Source organism: Vipera berus, assembly GCF_964194415.1.
Source record: "Vipera berus genome assembly, chromosome: 1".
In the NCBI taxonomy this organism is placed as follows: domain Eukaryota; kingdom Metazoa; phylum Chordata; class Lepidosauria; order Squamata; family Viperidae; genus Vipera; species Vipera berus.
In genome coordinates, this window is record NC_138202.1 from 71,483,242 (window position 1) to 71,503,726 (window position 20,485).

At 37.3% G+C, this 20,485-nt stretch overlaps 1 protein-coding gene across 1 annotated transcript in view; it reads right to left on the reverse strand.

The window, feature by feature from the left end:
- Positions 1–908: 908 nt before the first annotated feature.
- PCNX1 (pecanex 1) overlaps positions 909–20,485 on the reverse strand; it is a 117,136-nt gene continuing 97,559 nt past the window's right edge. The window contains exons 28-36 of the mRNA XM_081315689.1: positions 20,200–20,430; positions 19,670–19,770; positions 17,345–17,495; positions 12,745–12,975; positions 11,053–11,327; positions 9,914–10,119; positions 6,697–7,136; positions 5,761–5,901; positions 909–5,002 (exon numbers count right to left, since the gene is read on the reverse strand). Of these exons, the coding sequence (XP_081171815.1) occupies positions 4,862–5,002; positions 5,761–5,901; positions 6,697–7,136; positions 9,914–10,119; positions 11,053–11,327; positions 12,745–12,975; positions 17,345–17,495; positions 19,670–19,770; positions 20,200–20,430 (1,917 nt within the window). The 3' untranslated portion in view covers positions 909–4,861. The remainder of the gene's footprint in view (positions 5,003–5,760; positions 5,902–6,696; positions 7,137–9,913; positions 10,120–11,052; positions 11,328–12,744; positions 12,976–17,344; positions 17,496–19,669; positions 19,771–20,199; positions 20,431–20,485) is intronic.

The window sequence follows — 20,485 nt, forward strand, 5'->3', positions numbered from 1 at the left end:
AGAAGCTTTGCAATTTTAAGAGTGCTGCATCCCTCTGCAAGATATCTCACTATTTTTGACTTTTCTGAGCCTGTCAAGTCCTTCTTTTGACCCATTTTGCCAAAGGAAAGGAAGTTGCCTAATAATTATGCACACCTGATACAGGGTGTTGATGTCATTAGACCACACCCCTTCTCATTACAGAGATGCACATCACCTAATATGCTTAATTGGTAGTAGGCTTTCGAGCCTATACAGCTTGGAGTAAGACAACATGCATAAAGAGGATGATGTGGTCAAAATACTCATTTGCCTAATAATTCTGCACTCCCTGTAGGGAACGGTTGCTGGAATTGGGTATTTTTATTTTTTATTTTAATCCCATTTATATCCCGCCCTTCTCCGAAGACTCAGGGCGGATTACAAGCTTAGCAGTATGTGTAGTTTAACGAAGAGAAGGGTGAAGGGTGACATGATAGCAGTGTTCCAATATCTCAGGGGCTGCCACAAAGAAGAGGGAGTCAAGCTATTCTCCAAAGCCCCTGAGGGCAGGACAAAAAGCAGCAGATGGAAATTAACCAAAGAGAGAAGCAACCTAGAACTAAGGAGAAACTTCCTGACAGTTAGAACAATTAACCAGTGGAACAACCTGCCTCCAGAAGTGGTGAATGCTCCAACACTGGAAGTTTTAAAGAAGAGACTGGACAGCCATTTGCCTGAAATGGTATAGGGTTTCCTGCCTGAGCAGGGGGTTGGACTAGATGACCTCCAAGGTCCCCTTCTTCTTCTTCTTCTTATTATTATTATTATTATTAATTATTATTATTATTATTATTATTATTATTATTATTATTATTATTAATTATTATACGTAGTTGTTCAAAAGTCTTCAATATAAAAAACTGAACATGAAAATAAAACAAGGGACAAGAAGATTTTTTTTTAATTTCATTGTTTCTTCACTGTCAATACTGTCTTTTCAAAGCAACATGTTACAAACAAATCCTGTCAATTTTTCCCAGTTTTAAACAGCGACAATATTTACAGGCTTTTCCAAAAAACATACACACACCCACACGCTCATACTCTCACTGACACATACAAAGTACACATAACCCTATCCCTGGCAAGTTCTCCATATGCTGGTAAATGCAAAGTACATATTCCATTTTCCAACTCATTTTATTTTCACCCTCCCATTATTTAAGGTAATAATAAGCAGTTCATTATCTGGCTGAGTTCATAAAGAAGTAATGTTTGACTTTTAACCTTTGTGACTTTTGTCATCCATTTGGGTCATGTGTAAAGTTAGTATAAATATCTAAATAGTATTTTCAAATATATTTGCTGATGAACTGTGCATATAAATCCATGAAGCCTTTTAGAGCAGCCATCTTTTAAACATTTTTGGGAAAACTAGATATGAGCATTAGCTCCCACCAAGGTCTTATGTAGTCACCACCATTTTACTAAGGCACAAATTAAATACTGCTATAATTCTTATACTGTCTAGCATTGCAGGGCTAATGGCATCAGGTTACCAATCACCAAGTAGGACCAGACAAGTAGAACCTATATAATAGGTAAGAAAAATCTCTCTTAATAAAATTAGGTATGTAAAACCAAGGTGGCTGAAGCTACAGCTCATAAGAAATATTTAGATATTCTTTGAAAAGCTCTTTCAAATGCACTAGTCCATTGGTAGAGTTATTACCACTTAAAATGTATAGAACTGAAGGGCTGGCTAGCACCATTGCTTTATTTCATCTGTTAAGAAGGCATTTCAATGTCAGCTAGGGCAAAATTTGTCCCCAAATTTACGTTTTCAAAGGCCTCTTCCATAATACTCTGTACCATCTATTCAATATTTTCACACAACATTGCAGCTATGCAACTAGTCATTCTCCAACAGCAGCAAGCATGGGTAGAAAAAGCAACAAATAATTTAAAAAAAACCTTGTAAAAGATATAATTTTTCAAAAACATTTTCCTTCCCTCCATATCTATTTCCTAGGTTACAAGAACATCTACAGAAATTACCTCAATATTAAGCAATAATAAGATTTTGTTCTTTATGAAAATTAACGCACTTCACGAGGTAAAAGAAATTTCTTCTTTAATTTCCCAAAACATTAACTGGGAAGCTATGTATATGTCTGTGATTTTACATTAAATTAGTGCCTAGTTGGATTATCAGTTTATTATGCATACATTTATAAACATTGATAGTAGGCAAATTGACTTCCATAAACTTTTCTACATAAATATTATAGCTTAATCTAGAAATTAATTTAGTGGATTACTAGTTTTGTACAAGACTTAGTATCAAATGCAAAAAAAAGTAAAGTTTTCAGAATGCTTCTCATAACTAGTTGGAGAAATTAATGAAGAAAGCCACTACGTCCACTTATGAAAAACTGCAAAACTATTAATTTGGCTTTCAAGCTCATATAACAAGCAAAAAAAGGTTTCATAAATACTAAATAGTTAATCCAAATAAAGGATATTCCACCAAATTATTGGGAGATGAACATTTTAAAAATTTGGAAATAAAACTAAATATATATTCTCATGAATACTAATTAGATGAAATTTATATCTAACAAAGGTGTGATTGAGACTGTGCTAATCAAGTAATTTGTTTTTAGTTATTTAAACTAAATTTATCACATTCTAAATATATCTACATATAATCATATCAAAAGTCTTGAAATTATCATCTCTTTCAATATACCTATTTAGTTTCAAATATAATCAGTAGTGTGGAGTATCCTGTCAGAGTGCCATTTTTTGTTCCTATTAATAATTAAAAATAGGAAAGAAAAATCTTATCAGAAAAATTCATTTTCCACATTACAGTTTTCATTGCCTCATTCAAGTTAACCTTCCAAAGCACTCTCTTTATCAATGGATGTAATATATTCAAAATGACTGATTAATCTTTTTGAAAGGTAGATTGCGTTTCTTTCTATTTTTAGGAAAGTCAAAAAGATAAATGAATATTTAGCTGTCAATTAAAATGTGAAGAAGGATGGCTGACAAAACTCTGAAAATGGTCTTTCTCGTTCATAAAATGATGAAAGTTTGATAGCATCAGGGTTTAAATTGGGGGCATTCAGACATTAGCAGGTGATGTATATTTTACCAGAACAGCAAAATCTTTTTGAAGCTTTTTTTCTATATTTTATTATTAATGCTGCTCCCCCCACACACAAATTTTGTGGTTTTCAGATGCTAAAAACAATTATCTGCAGCAGTGAACAGCTTTGCAAAGTATGTGACCTGGTCAAGATTTTAGTACAGTAAGAACAGCATTTGCATTTTACTGCTACAGTATATTTAGCAAGCCGCAAAGGCTGTTTTTTATGGTATCAGATTGTTCATGTTATGACATCATTTGGCTATGTTCATTAAGTGTACTATGGTTATGTTACACTGCAATTTCTTGCTTGTAAGATCACCCAACACAGGAATAGTTCAAAAATAAAAGATGGCTGCTTCTAAAAGCTACAACTGCAAATTGTTCTGTTTCCCACTGAGCCCAGGCTTTCAGATCACATGAAGGAAATAACTACTGCACATAAAACTTTCCATTAACATTGTGAGCAAGTCACAGAAACAGCAAGATAAAAAATTGCAACTTTGTCCCCTTACTCTGTTGCTGTTGGAGTAACTTGTTTCCCTGACAACACACACTAAAAATTCCAATCAGTAAAAATCGATGATATGCAACATAAATCAGTTTCACAGTTATATGCAAAGTACAATTATTATAGAATATATAATTATTGAAAATAAATTCAAGTCACAGAACATAATAGCAACTAAAAGGAACTAAAACGCAAAATGATACAGATAATATGATACAACATGCCTTCTGATTTTTGTCTTTTCATTTTTAACAAAAGTAAACTATTTTGCTTAATAAAGAAGTCCCAAAACAGAGATAAAGTCACAACCTTATTTAAAACAATGTGTCTCATTCAGTTTTCCAAAGGAGCCCAGTAATATATTTTTGTTGACTCCATATAACAAAAATAACAAAAGTAGAGAAAAAATATGCACAATTGTATGATTGAGCCCATCGTAAAAAAACACAACACTATTAATTGGTTTCACCACGAGTAGGCTTCCCTGTAGTTTTCTTCTATAATTACTGGTAATTCATCATATATTGTAAATAGGACAGAATAAATAAGTTGCTGGGCAATGTTAAGCCAAAAATGAACCAATGATACTTTCTACCATCATATGAATATGGAGGAGAAGGTGGTTAATCCCAAAGGCAATTTAAATAATTTTCTTTTTATATATATATATTTATATTTATATCAATAAATGTTCTGAGCAATCTCAGATTTTTGTAGTGCATTGCCATAAAAATAATAGTGCAGTTTTCTCAATGATCTTTTTTCCACTTAGAAGAAATAAGTCTGAAATCTGGTTACACTTGCAGTTAATGAAACATTCTATTCAGCTTCACACTGACCTCAACATTTATACAGTTTTCAGCTGCTTTAAAAAATGAATTGAATCTACATTAATGAGACAAAATATTTTTGGCAAGACAATTAGAAAAATGAGATGCTCCTATTTTGAAACTTGGAAAATGTGGGATTGTTTTAAAGCATTGCAATGGATAAAATAATGTATAAAGCAAAAGATATATCCTGTTTACCCTTCATGCACAATATTTTCTTCAGTAGCTAACTTGAAAAATATCAAAAGTACCCCCTTAACTGTTTTGGAGACTGACATCCTTCCCTTAACTTCATTTTCAGGCCTCTTCCTATTACTTAAGCTGTTAGGGTATTCTTCTGAGACTCCTTACTTCATTTCTAAACATTGTGGAGATGGACTAGATTTTAATTGTCCAAGAGGGTCACACTTCAGCCCCAAGTTCCAGGACTCCAGTTTCAATCACTGCAACATATTTGTCTTCAATTTGGACGAGCAAGATGGTTTTGTCTATATGAGACCTATGCCCTGGATCTCTGCTGCAAGGCACCCAACGGTGAATCACCTAGCAGGGGTAGCAAGCAAAGACAATATATTCAGCTGTAATACTAGAACTTTATCATTCTGAAGTAATATATGCAGACTACATGAGGATCAAGATGTGTGTATACACACACACACACACACACACACATACATACACATACACATATATATACACACACATACATATATACACAAACATATATATATATGTGTGTGTATGTATGTCTGTATATATATGTCTGTATATGTATATGTATATGTGTATACACATACATATATACATATATGTATAAACACATATAAATATACACACATGCATGTGTATGTGTGTTTGTGTGTATATATGTTTTTATATATACACATACACACACATATATCTATACATATATACACATATACATACACACACGTGTGTATGTGTATATATATATATGTGTCTGTATGTGTGTGTATACACACACACACACATATGTGAAATAGCTATATCAGTCTCCCTTTAATTCTTTGTCAGCAATCCAAATTTATTTTATATATATATATGCTCTTACCTCCCAAGAAACTATGCAGAATTGACTGGGTCTTAAGTTGTGTTTTTTTTTAAGTTAAGATTTCCAGAACACAGAATGCAAAGACATATGATGCATATTCCCGTCTATTGTTGTAATTTAGAATTTGTAGAATTAGTTTTTTCTTACTGCTCCACTTTTTGAATTTACGTACAACCAACATAATCTCTGAGCACGCCAATAAGAAAGGCAACCGAGGAATGAAACTCACATGGCCTTCCATGCCTTCCTGAGGAGTCCAGTCTCTCCAGCTGTTTCTTCCCGCTCTGAGTCTTATCGTTTCATCTGGCCACTGCAATTCTTTTCTTTTGGATAAGTTGATCCCTTCCAAAATTTGGCTAGGATCTATTATCTAAAAAAGAAGCAGCTTAAAATTAGTGCTATGCCAGAACCGAGTTTGAAATGCCCCATTTTGAAACCGTTCAAAACTTTTTCAACTTGAAATGTTTTGCATATCCCTCCAAGTATAATTGGATTCCAAACACTACAAAACCACAGACAGCAAAATAAGAAAGGAGATATATTTCAACAAACTTTAGAGAGCCACAGATTTCACACTCCTACAACTAGTTTGAGTAGAACACAAAGGAAATATGATATAATTCGCTGTTTCCCATTAATGTTTTTCTTGGGTTCCAAACTTGGGTCATCAAGCTTGGACCTCAAAGCAACATTAGACAAGCAAGCCTATTTAATGTAAAAACACTGAAACGTGGAGACTCAATGAAACAAATCATCGCTTAATTCTCCACCTAATCGCATTATTAAAACATTACAGAAACTGTTGAAACAGCTTTATTACTTAACTTACACCATATTTTCCTGTAATACAAAGATCAATTTCCTGACCATATCTTTGCCTCATTCATTCTCTATTCTTTGGTGAATGAAAACCCTGAAGCACCATTTTCGAAGTGTAGCCAAAACACAGCACAGCCCCTAGAGGATACCAGCCCTAGAGACTTCAGTCTTACCTCTGAAGTCTTCAGCGAATTCTGTATATTAAGAATTGTTTTTTCATTCCACAGGGTTACATTCCAGAAGTGTAGGGAAGATTAAAAAATTAAACATGTAACTGTCCAGCCATAAAAATAGCCATTAGGTAGTAAAGGGATATAAACCATATCAATTCCTACATTTCATTTACCTGAATTCTGTAAACAACATCATCCCTTTTGGTTTGTGTCTGGCTCACAGGGCTCACATTTGTGCCTGCCTGTGAATCAGTGGCATTCGTCGGTCCGTCGGTCCCTAAAAAGCCAACCAGGGCATGCTGTTTGCAGGCTGGGATGCTCTGACTGGAACTGCTTGAAGAAGGGAGGCCATGCTGCGTGTTGGCAATGCCAGTCTGATTAGTGGGTTCCATTTGGTTCACCATGGACAGACGGGACTGTATGGATGAGGGAAGATTGCGAAGGGAAAGTTGGCTGGTGGAAGACCGTCGGCAAGGCACAAAGCCCGTGGTGGATGTCCGGAGGGATGAATGACGACTGCTGTAGCAGTAGGTTGACTGGCTGGCAACTGAGGCACGAGCAGGGGAATGTCTGATAAGGCTTGACTGCACAGAATGAGCACTCTGGCTGGTGCCTAAAAATACAATATATGAGCACAGGCTATAGTTGGATTATTCCAAGGATGTAAACTTGCAATGGAAAATTGAAAAAGTTTGGATGCTGTTTAAAATACAAATTACATTCTGGATCAATTCCTTCTAGAAGCAGCAAGGCCTATTAACTGTTTCATCCCTGGAGTTTTTTTAAGAAGAGACTGAACAGCCACATGTCTGAAATGGTATAGGCCGCAGGGGTCTCCAACCTTGGCAAGTTTATGACTTGTGGACTTCAACTCCCAGAATTCCTATTGATTGATTGACTATACAGAGCAATAGTCAATCAATCAATCAGAATAGATAGGAGGCCTTCTAGTCCAACCCCCTGCTCAAGCAGGGGACACCACACCAGGGGTCTGCAACCTTGGCAACTTTACGACTTGTGGACTTCAACTCCCAGAAACTAGCTGTTTATTTGTTTTGGACATTTTAGTTTTTGCTATTATCGTCTGAGGAGGGATAAGGCATAAATACAACTGTTCGATTTGTGTGGCGTGGTTTCTACAAAGAACTTCCCATATAGTGAAAATAACTCTTAGAAACTATTTAAGATGATCTTAATATAATGTGCAACGTACATTCAGATCTTTCACTGGGTAATGAAATGCAAATGTGGTAATTAATCATTAAATGGATTTACATGGCCCATATGGAAAATACGACCAGTTGACCATATTGTTTATCAGCAAAGGTGAAGTGAAAAACCAACGACTACCAAGAATGGACCCAACAGAAACAGAAACGACTCAAAAGGTCATCTAAACTCTCAACCCCCAAACTTGGAGCGCATTCCAGTTTTAGCACTTTATAGCTAAAGCTAGTAAGGTTGGAGCCAATCTAGTCTTGGGGAATATGGTTTTCCAGAGGGCAGGTGCTCTGACAGAAGACATGTTTCCCAAGTCCTGTATCAGTTTTTTTAATCGAAAGGATAGGAGCATGCCTCTCCTGTCACACAGGTAGAAATAACTGGAGAAAGACATTCCGACAAATAATCTGGCTACGTTCAACTGAAGGTTTTATAGATGAGAGCCAACACTTTGAATTCCATCTGGGTGCACAATGGAAAACAGTAGAGCTTATGGAACTAAGCTAAGTAATATGGGCCTACTAAGGTGGTGCCCATTTCTGCCTGCATCACTGCATTCTAGACCAGCTGCAGCTTCTGGATAGTCACATAGCACATAGCCATGACAATATATAAAAGTAATCTACTCATTAGATGACCAAGACAGGAGTGAGCATGAGCACTGCCTCCTGATGCAGGAAGATGCACAACTGCTTTACAAAACAACAACGTCCTCCTAGACATGGCTATCACTTGCTCTTTGGAGTCAAGAAGAACCTCCCAAATTGTGCACTAGATCTGTTTGGGGCAGTGCAACCGTAACCAAAGATGGAAAAACCCTGGATCTGGGAGACCCTAAAACCACAGTCACTCAGTCTTGCCAGGGTTGAGCTGAAGTCTATTCTCTCCATTCAGATCACCATAACACTGAAAGAAAGTATACTGCAAGTACAAAGCTGGATAACATAAGCATGTGATTTATTGTTGTTGTTGTTGTTGTTGTTGTTGTTGTTCTGTCACACAGTCAGCCAGATACTTAGACCAGATCTGGCATTTTTATCAACCTATCGAATCCTGGAGTAAGTAGGTTGAAGGTGACTCTGAGTGGCTGAGTATCACCCCTACCATTGGATGAGCTTGCTCAGCTGCTTCATATAGATGAGAAATAGGAATGGGAAGATCAGTTAGCCTTGAGGGAAGAAGGGGTCATGAGCTAGATCTCTCTCTTCCCTCTCTCCCCATCAACACTAACCAGAACTGACCCTGAAGAAAAGAGGAAAATCAATGCAACTGTACCTCCCACTCTTCAGAGCTGGTTTAGAAGTGTACCATGATCAGTGGTATTGAAGGACACTAAGAGATCAAGACGAGCCAGGATGGTCATAGCACCCCTCTCCCTCTCCCACAGAGGTCATCCACAAATGCAGTCAGGGTTGTTTTGGTCTCCTGCCTGGTCTGAAACTCAGCTGAAAAGAGTCAAGATAATCTGTTTCCTTCAGAACTCTCTAAAGCTGCTGTACAACCACATTCTCAATAGCCTTTTTTAGAAAGAAAAGATTGGAGATGGAATCAATGTTATTCTAAAAGGTTGAATCCAGCGATGGCTTCTTGAGCAGCGGTAAGACCACTGCCTCACTCAATGAGGAATTTGCTAGTGCCCTGGTCATATGTCACAATTCAAGGAAGCCTGGGCTAACCAGGAAGAATATGGGTCAACGTACAGATGACTGAAGTAAGAGTTCCAAGAACCCTTGTCCTGTCATCAGGACCCACAGGATCAAACTCTTCCCAGATAAGCAAGGCAGGCTGAGTCTGCCTGAAGGCTAGAGTCCAAACCACTATGGTTATTTCTGCCAAACTGCTATTTTAGGATTGGTCTCAGAATTTTCCACTTGAGAAATGCATGCAGCTTCATGATACTGAGATTTTAAGAGGATGACTTATGTCTTTTATATGTGTGCTGATCTTCACGGAAAAAAGTACACTGCATCTTTCTTATTACCCTCTATAGAATCACCAAAGCTGCAAGGTGAATGGATGGTATGGGACCTGTGGATTCCAAACATGCTTAACAGACACTATTGATGGGTAGATAAAAGTTAAAACAACAACGTTTCAAAGTCTAATTATCCCAATCTGGGCAGTAAGGTATTTGAATATATACACTCTCAGACACTAGTTCAGTTTTACCTAGGGGGACTGGATGAGATGTGACAGGAGGATGCAATCCTACTCCAGATCCCTGTCCAACAGTTGCATTCCCGCCACCTTGAGATACACTGCTCTGAGAATCATTGGCAGTTACGCTATTACTTGTGCAGGAAGCACCACCTCCAGTGTCCGAATCTTCAATGTTTCCTCCACTGTTGCAACCAGCACCACAGCCTTTTCTTAACCTGAACATAACAATAATAAAAAAAATAGCAAGCAGTCTAAGAAAGTAAATATCAAAATCTTCCAAAGATATCTTGACCTGTACTTTTCATGTTTATTTATCATACATTTTCTTCCAGAAATTCATGATGGCATCTCATAACAATTTCTTGAGATAGGTAAAGTTGAACAAGAGGGCCCTGTCCAAAAGTTATCTAACACAACACCAGTTTTCTCAGCTGTATTGAGTGCCGTTGTAGGGAGAAACAAAACATATAAGATTGTATTTAATTTAATTTAATAATTTAATTTGTATACCGCCCTTCTCCCTAGGGACTCAGGGCGGTGAACACGGCAATACATAGTAAAAAACCGAATACAAAAATTAAAAGCGATTAAACCATTATGCCCATAATAATTAATACATCTTAAAATTAGAGCTATTTATAAAAACCCAACCCCATCCCATCAGACCAGGCCAGCTTGTTCGAAAAAGAAGGTTTTAAGATCGCGCCGGAAGGAGCGAAGGTCGGGGGCCATCCGGAGCTCAACCGGTAAGCGGTTCCAAAGGTCTGGCGCGCCCACAGAGAACGCTCTCCCCCTGGAGAGAGCCTAATTTACGTTCAGAAACTTAAAAATCATCCCTGGAACTGTGAATTCCAGAGAAAAATAGGATATATTAAGGGAGCATTCTGTGTTTGGAACAGAGTTTCACAAAGAGCAAACTTTATCCATAGTTAATGTTTGCAGGAGGTAAATAATACAAATGAGATTAAAGTGACTGTTGACAATGTACTGAAATTTCTAATAAAAGCAATATTCTTGTTTTGACAGGAATCTTACTCTGAATTTGCATCATAAAAGGAAAAGTGATAAAACAAAAAACTTTATAATGTACCATTCTAATTAAATATACTAAAATGAGCAACAGTACTCTGGAGACTTCTTTTACTCACCTGTGCCATGTAGATACTATGAAGTTCCTGATGTTTCCCAGACTGATGGCACCACCAAGAATCTCTCTTAGCTGTTCATGACTATCAGAATATGAAGTTGTGAGAGGTGAGACATAAATTGGGTATCCAATAGGCTGATCACAAGATGAGTTAATCATGTTCCTCAAAGCTTGTTTTGCATTTTGGATGCTCCCTCTTTCTGGGTTTCGATTGCGCAAGAAGACCAACTCCTGCTGCTGCCCAGCCCAAAGGCCACGGACACATTCCTTATTTACCTGCAAAAACACAGAAATGGGGAAGATATGTAAGAAAAATAGTGAGGCAAAATGCAAATCGGACAGCTATAACTACATGAATCTTAGGACATGAAATATTCACTGATTTTACCAAATAAATCTACTAGTACAAAAGTAGTCTAAAATTACAAGCATTTTTTAAATGTCCCCAAAGTGCTTTTTTTTAAAAGGGCAACTGGATTTTCTCCCCCCCCCCATTTGGAAACATTTCATTTCTCATCTAAGAAGCTTCTTCAGTGAGGAACTGAAGAAGCATCTTGGATGCGAAGTGAAACATTTTCAAAGGAAAAAAACCCCAAGAAAGTCCAATTGCCTTTCGAAAAAAGCACCCTTGGGACAACCATGACCTGGATGATTGAGAATCTTTGTAAACGCTTTTAAAATGCATACTAAAAACAGGATATAGGCGCGTGCAGGCGCGCGCGCACACCCACCCACACATACACACTTCCATCCTAATCATAAATACCCTCATGATTTAAACAATTTTAAAATTATACGTTAAAGTTTTACCTTTTAGAAAAATAATTAAAATTCATTTAATTACTTCAGAAACATGCAGACTCTGTATTTGACTTTATGAAAAGCATTCATGCATTTATTATATAATTATTTATTCTACTTCTAAGCAAGCGTTGGCGTAAACAAAATTTAACATTTGCTTATATACAAGAAATAAGATAAAAACTGTTTGTTATCAGTATGCTGTTGGAAGTAAGACGTAGCAAAATAGTGAGAGGGGCCTGTGCTACACTTCTCCCAATTATGGAATTAAATATAAAATATTAACTGGTGTTTTTTTTTATTTGCCTAGTCTGCAAGTCCTGCAGATTTCCTTAATCAAAATATTTAAAAACGTAAAACAATTTAACATCAAAGAATTGCTTAACAAAATTAACAGCATTTTAAAAAAGGAATCTTGCATCAAAACACCAATTTCATACCATAAAGCAGGGGTGTCAAACTCAATTTCATTGAGGGCCGCATCAGCATTGAGGTTGCCCTCAGGGGGCCGGGTGGGTGTGGCCAGGGTGGGCATGGCCTACTGGGTGGGCATGGCTAAAATCCGTATGGCCTACTGGGTGGGCATGGCCAGCTCTACATCGTTCGCATCAAGGGTGCCTATGGGGGCCTGGGCAGGAGTGGGACAGATCTGAGGGTCTCTGGCAGAAGGAGGGTCTCTGGGCCAGGGCCAAGGCAGCGGGGGCCGTTCCCTCACTGTTTCCAGGATGGCTTCGTGGGCCGCATGAAACCACTTCGCGGGCCGCATCCGGCCCCCGGGCCTTGTGTTTGACATGTCTGCCATAAAATAATAAATGCCTATCCCCCCCACCCCCACTTATTACTTCTCATCCTGGAACAGGTGGTCTCATCCACCCCCTTAAAAGTATCTTACTTTAATGACTCTAAAGATTAGATAACGTTTGTTCAGCATGATGATCTTGTATTCGTTGGTGCCGTCATCCATCACGTGGCGAAGGGCAAGCAGGGAGGGAGAATTGGAAAGTACAGCACTTCGCCAAGCAGGATCCCCTTCATGCGCTATAACCAGGTTTTCTTCATGCGTTGTGATAGCTTCGTAGAGAACAGCAGGATCATCGTACTCATCAGGAGAGGTGAAATGATCCTAAACAGAAGAGTAAAAGCCCTCTTCAGCATGAGCCTTCATTGTGAAAAGAGAAATGATTATATTCTAGTCCAGTGTTGCTCAACCTTGGCAACTTGAGGATGTGTGGACTTCAACTCCCAAAGTAGCAAGTTTGGCTGGGGAATTCTGGGAGCTGAAGTCCACACATCTTTCAGCTGCCAAGGAGGAACATTGTTTTAGTCTATATTAAAATTATACAGTCAAAGTTTATATTTGACCAAGCTGAATTGTTTAAGGTTACATCTAATTATCAACTTAAGAAGAAGATCTAAACAATAAAGTAAGTATGCTCTGTTTCCCTAAAAACTAACAAATTTACTACTGTATAAGCATTCATAGATCACGGTCTAGGTTTAAAGCTGAGATGTAAAACAACTCAGCCATAATTTTTTCCAGGGGTGGATTTGTGAGATCTGGCCCCATGGCAATAACAAATGCAATTAACAAACATAGCTTTTCTCTTGTCAAAAAGATGTGAGAATTGCACTTGTTTTTAAGAAATGCATATGAAAATGAATATATGCTTCTGAAAGTTTGGTATTAAAAAAATGAGAAAATAGCCAAACAATGGAGACCAGGGAAAATTTGATAAAACAATACCAGGGAATTTTGCAGTCAGTGACACTGAAAGGTATAGTCTGCTTCCCTTCAATTCCTAGATGCTCAATTCTTCCCTTCTCCATTTTATTCCAACCACTTCCCCCAAATTTGCTCACTCCAAGTAACATGTTCTTTCTTACATGAGGTAACCTTGCAAGGAAAAACAGAAGCTATAGATCTGTTAAAATATCTATTCAAAACATCTATTCACTCTAGACTGAATTGCTCATCCTGCTAATATCGACAGTGAAGCAAATTCACATAACTTACATATCTTTAATTATGAAGCTATTTGTGAAAATAAATCCCGTTTAAACAGGCAACTGAAAAAAATTCAAAGCCAATTTACTTCTTAGGAGTTTTCCTTTCCTGATAATGTTTTCCTTTCCTGATAAATTATCCTAAATAAACTGACAAATAATGGTATCGCCAGTCAATATCCATGTATTTTTTAATCTACTGGAACGTTATTTTAATACATTTCAATTATGTATACAAATACATGTATGAACCAAACTTTCTTTCTTTCTTTCTTTTTCTTTCTCTCTCTCTCACTTTCTACTTCTAAAGCCACCCATCTCAGTGACTGACTAGTAAATTTATCAAATTTACCAGATTATATTTATTTATTTGTGGTCACAGACCAAAGTACAAGTACAACAAAAGAAAAACATGGGGAAAGTAAAATCATAAACAATTGGACACCAGAAGCCTTGGTTGAAGGGAATTGCAACGTTCTCCTCTAATAGTTACAGCTCTTAAAAGAAAATTTACCAGATTATATAACCAGAGACACTTGCTTGAGATAGATGGCAACAGAAAATAAATAAATAAATTTTGGCATTCATTTCTCTTTTTTTTATTGAAAAGTTTTATAAAAGTTACAATATAATCCCCAAAACCAACCCACCCTAAAAAACCCCTCCCTCCCCCACTTCCCAGAGCTGAGTACAGGGTTACAAATATAATAATCATAATCTAACTAACATTAACCAACCATATAAATAACCAAGTTCATAATGTGCTTTAACTCTCCTTTAACATAAATACAGGCAAAATGAAAATAAACGTAATAATAAAAACATAAACTAATTAATATCCTAGTTATTAAACAATACAATATCCAAGTTATTAAACAATACTAATACTAAAAATAATAATAATACCATATAATTAAAACTAATAAAATTCCATTATAATAAACTATTAATAATAATAACAATCTAAAATTTACTCATAGGCTAAATGGAACTTTTTAGTCCCATATTTATTCTGAATATAATCTATCCATCTTCTCCAGACCGAAATGTATCTTTCTTGTGAATGATCCTTCAAATAAGCAGAAATCTTAGCCATTTCTGCTAAGTTTGACACTTTAACCGTCCATTCCTCTATAGTAGGCAGGCAATCCTTCTTCCAATATTGTCCTACCAATAACCTTGCAGCTGTTATCAAATTCAACATTAAGTTAGTTTCTTTAGTATCACAATCTGTAATAACACCCAATAAAAATAATTGTGGAGTAAACTTTATCTTTCTCTTGAAAATCTTTTGAATGTTCCACCAAATTTTAATCCAAAAAGTTTTTATATTTCTACAAGTCCACCAAATATGAAAATAAGTAGCATCCAAACTGCCACATCTCCAACACTTGGGCTGTAAATTAGGATACATACAAGACAACCTTTTAGGATCCAGATGCCATCTATAAAACATTTTATAAAAATTTTCTCTTAAATTTTGGGCCTGGGTAAATTTTACATTTCTAACCCAAATTACCTCCCATATATCCAATGGGATCGGTTCTTGAATGTTTTGGGCCCACTTTACCATACAATCTTTAACTAATTCCATTTCCGAATCCAATTCTATTAAAGCATTATAAATTCTCTTTATATGCGCTCGATTTTGATCTTTAATCTGTTTTACCAAATTTTCATCCATTAATGTAATACCAACCTTCTGATCTAACTTCCACCTAGCTTACAATTGAGTATACTGAAACCAGGACTGTACCATATTTTCTTGTTTTAACTCAACTAACGACTTTAATTGCCAATCATTCCCTACCAATCTAAGTAATTCCTTGTAAGAAATCATATCCAAAATCACACCCACAGATACACCCTCTATCGCATGTCCAGGAATCCCCCAGATTGGTATTTTATAATTTAACTTATAATAATACTTTTTCCAGACACGCAATAAAGCACTTCTTAAAATATGAGATTTAAAAGCCTTGTCAACTTTTTTATCATAAATTAAATATGCATGCCACCCATCCCTCAAGATAAAGTATACTTTTATTTGTTAAATTAAGCCAATCACTAACCAGTGTTAAAACCACCACATCATGGAGCTGTGACTAGGGGGGCCTTTGCCCAGGTTCGCCTGGTGCGCCAGTTGCGGCCCTATCTAGACCGGGATGCCTTGCGCACAGTCACTCATGCGCTCGTGACCTCTCGTCTAGACTACTGTAATGCTCTCTACATGGGGCTGCCCTTGAGGTCCACCCGGAGACTCCAGCTGGTGCAGAATGCAGCCGCGCGAGTCGTCTTGGGAGTTTCCCGATACTCCCATGTTACACCTTTGCTCCGCGAGCTGCATTGGCTACCGGTTGCTCTCCGGGTGAGGTTCAAGGTGTTAGTTATGACTTACAAAGCCCTTCATGGCACCTGCGACCGGCGTCAACTTCCCTCCGTCCAGTGCGCTCCCACAGAGAGGGCCTCCTCAGGGTGCCGCCGATCAAAGAATGCCGATTGGTGACCCCCAGGGGGAGAGCGTTCTCTGTGGGCACGCCAGACCTCTGGAACCGCTTACCGGTTGAGCTCCGGACGGCCCCCGACCTTCGCTCCTTCCGGTGCGATCTTAAAACATTCTTTTTCGAACAAGCTGGCCTGGTCTGACGGGATGGGGTTGGGTTTTTAAAACTAGTTTTAACTTAATATGTATTGATTTTATGGGCATGATGTTTAATGGTTTTTTAATTTTTGTATTTGATTTTTATTGTGTATTGCCCTGTTCACCGCCCTGAGTCCTTCGGGAGAAGGGCGGTATAGAAATCAAATTATTAAATTATTAAATTAAAATCATAGTATAATTTCAAATTAGGCGCCTTAAGTCCTCCTCTTTCCCGTGCGTCTTGTAAAATCTTAAGTTTAACTCTTGGTTTTTTCCCCGCCCAAATAAATTTATTAATACCCTTCTGCCAATCATCCAAATTAGCATCTTTTTTCAAAATAGGTAACATTTGAAACAAGAAGAGAAACTTTGGTAAAACATTCATTTTAACAGCTGCAATTTTCCCCAGCAAAGATAATTGTAATTTTTTCCAATTATTTAAGTCCTTTTGTACTTTTAACCATAATGTCTCATATTCTTATATAATTTTACATTAGAGGCTGTAATATATACTCCCAGATATTTAACCTTTTTCACTATTTCATAACCTGTCAATTTAACTAACATTTCCTTTTCCTTCATAGTCATGTTTTTAGATAATATTTTAGTCTTATTATTATTTACCTTTAAATCAGAAACTTTCCCATATTGAGAATTTTGGCATTCATTTCTCAATTAAAAATTTTCCTCATACTTTATTAAACGTGACTCCTTTGTCAAGAGCTCCATTTGCTCTTGCATCAAATTTTTACCAAGGATTGCTACAAATCCCTTACCCAAAGAATTTGAGTCATAATAATCTGTGTCACTTTCAGCTGATGTACACGTGTGCAAGCATTCTTTATACCTGATGCAGTTTTAGTGACATCCGTATCCCAGGGACCACCACTTTTCTCAGTAATTCCATGTCTGCAAAAATCCATTCATCTCGAATTGATGATATACGAAAGTCTCCTTTAAACAAGGCATGGAGCCCATACAGGAAAGATTCCAGATTACTGTTTGGTTTGGGAGAGAAACCCCAAACATTAAAGCAAGCATTCAGCATTCTAAAATTAGTTGAAGAAAGTAAGACTTTCATTTCTATATAAACATTGTGGACTCCCAAAGCAAATTTAAATTGCCATCATAAACAAATATAAATCAGGAGAGGTTTTTTTAAAAAAAACCTGACAACCATTCTTCAATTCCTCATCTGTTCTGGCTATGTATTCAAGCAATAGCTAAAACACTAAAGGAAAACTAATCATCCTCAAATTACTTGGCAGAAAAGTGGCATAAATTCTTTGGGTTAATGAGAATAGCAGTAGTTTTATCTGGAAGCTTCCATTACCTTGTACTTTGCAGTTATTTACTGAATAAGCACCTGGCCTATTTGCTGACAAATTATTTCTGTGTCTCAGAGTCTTTCACTTCCCTCAGAATCAATTTTATACTTATTTTGTTCTGGAAGTTAAAGGAAAGATTTCTGATGTTCCCTATCATCTATCATCTATTTAACACACTATGTGTGTTAAATTTCTTTACTCGTTTTACAACAGACTGACAATTCTAGTGGAGAATATATGCAGCCCAGAGTTGAACTATTGGGTTCTTGGCATTCTCCCTTTTCTTCTTCTCGATGTTTATAAATTGAGCTTGTCTCAAATACCAACTCAGTGCTGGTCAATGACTACAATAGAAACAAAAGATCTAAAAAAATGCAAGTACATTCTTTACAGCAGTGTTTTTCAACCTTCACAGCTTGAAGATGTATGGACTTCAGCTTCCAGAATTCTGTTAGTTGAAGTCCACATATTTTCAAGCCGCCAGATTGAGAAACACTGCTTTAAAGTTCTATCACTCTTGAGAAATTAGCCATTAACAGACATACTGAGATAAGGTCTAGCTATGAGCCATTCCAAAAAGGAAGCAACCAAAAATCAAACAAAGGGGCAAACAGATCTAAGTACATCTGTCATCATTCTGCACTTATTAACCAATGCCAGAACAGGAACCAGCACTAAATCAACAACCAAAGAAGAAACAAATACACTAATTAAAGCAGGCAGCAAACTTTACTCTACCATACACTGATAAGGTTAGCTAGGCTGGCCATAAAATATTTGGATGGAGAAAAGCATGCTTAGAGAATGCTAAGGGTCTAACAAACAGTCATACTGCATAAAGGAGTTGCAACTTTTTTTTTATACTGAAAATATTATCTTACAATCATCTAGATCAGGACTTTTCAACCAGTGGTACGGGTACCACCTGTGGTACATTGGCACCTGGCAGGTGGTATGCGACCATCCTAGGAAAGTGGTAGTGGGAGGAGGGGAATGAGCTGAACCGGTGGCAGCACCGCACAAGCCTGAGTGAGAGACGGCTAGAGCTGCAGGGCTGTCAGGGCTCAGCGGAACCACCAGGATCAGCACCAGGCTCCAGCTGGAACTCGGCGCTGATCCTGGCGCTTCTGCTGAGCCCAGAAGAAGCGCCGATCAGCTGGAATGTTGCAGCATCTCCAGGGTCTTGTGATTTACATTCAGGTGCTTGGCAACGGATTCATATTTATGACGGTCACAGTGTCCCAGGGTCATGTGAAGTGACCAAAACCTGCTGCAACCACCCAGCGGGGGGGGGAATAAAAACCAAACACCCCTCCACCCCACCCCCGCTACCAATCCTCAACAGAAATGCTCACAACAATGAAAACCTCGGACAGGAGGAAGAGCGCCGATGGGTGGGCAGGCAGGTGTCTTGCTTGGCTGTGGCTTGGGGGGCACTTTTTTCAGTGCCATTGTAACTTCGAACAGTCACTAAGCGAACTGTTGTAAGTCGAGGACTACCTGTACTTCCTCACTTTTTTCCTCCTTTTTTTTTTGGTCATCAAGTTTTTGATACCTTGCTAGGTGACTGGTGGAACTCGGATGTTGCCATATCCTAAAAGTGGTACAGTGGGTGAAAAGGTTGAAAAGCCCTGATCTAGATGGGGGACCTAAGAGTTCTAAATACTAAATGTTTATGGAGGAAAACTGCAGCAGGTTAAGTTAAGCATCCTGCCAGAATTTGTCACTAATATTTAGAGAGTGAAATCAGCTATTCAAATTTGGTAAGTCAAATTAAGAGCGGGAATGGAAAAAGGTACAGCCATATTCTAGGGGACCTATTCTGGAATAATAAAGAAGAGTACCTAGCCATATGATGTGAAGCAGTTCCCAGAGCTCTTCGACCAAGAACAGACAGCCCGTAGCAAAGGGTAACCAGAGAAGAATCCTTATCTGCATTGAGTGGCTTTGAGTAAAAACAAAAACAAAAATTGGAAACATTAGGTAAAGCATATGTTTGTATGGTATGTTTCATCATATAACTCAAGCTGTAATTTTTCATGATTGTTTTCTACTTTCTTAAGAAAAAGAACACAGAGAATAATACCCAAAATGGGACACACACTTTCACTTTAATAAAAAGTGGCTGCAAGCCTTTATGTTCCATCATCAGCAAATGGGATATAGTATTACTGAATAGGTTCTTGGTAGCAGTAAATTCTATTTAGATGTAATATAAATACTTTAAACAAATACATATATGGGACTCGGCTAAGAAGTTCAGCTTTCAGTGTTGTACATTCCTGACATCTCCATATTTTCAGGATTTAGATGCTCTTTGAGAGATAAGATGCCATATCTTCATAGAATTCCTTAATCATTCAAAAGTACTTACTTTTTCTCTCTGAGAGCAGCAATATTCTACCCAGTTGTGATAAATTATACAAAAGCTCTCTCTTGAAATCCCTGCTAGGCGATGATCATAATCCTCATCAATATTAGGATTAAACGTAGGGTCTACATCTACATAATTTTGGTCTGCACATTGCTGCAGTCCTTCCTGCATTGTTTCATTTGATAACCATTCCTCTAACTTGGGAGAGGATATTACATAATAGATGATACCCTACAAGATAAAAAAGTAAAGGTATTAGAATATATATATATATATATATATATAT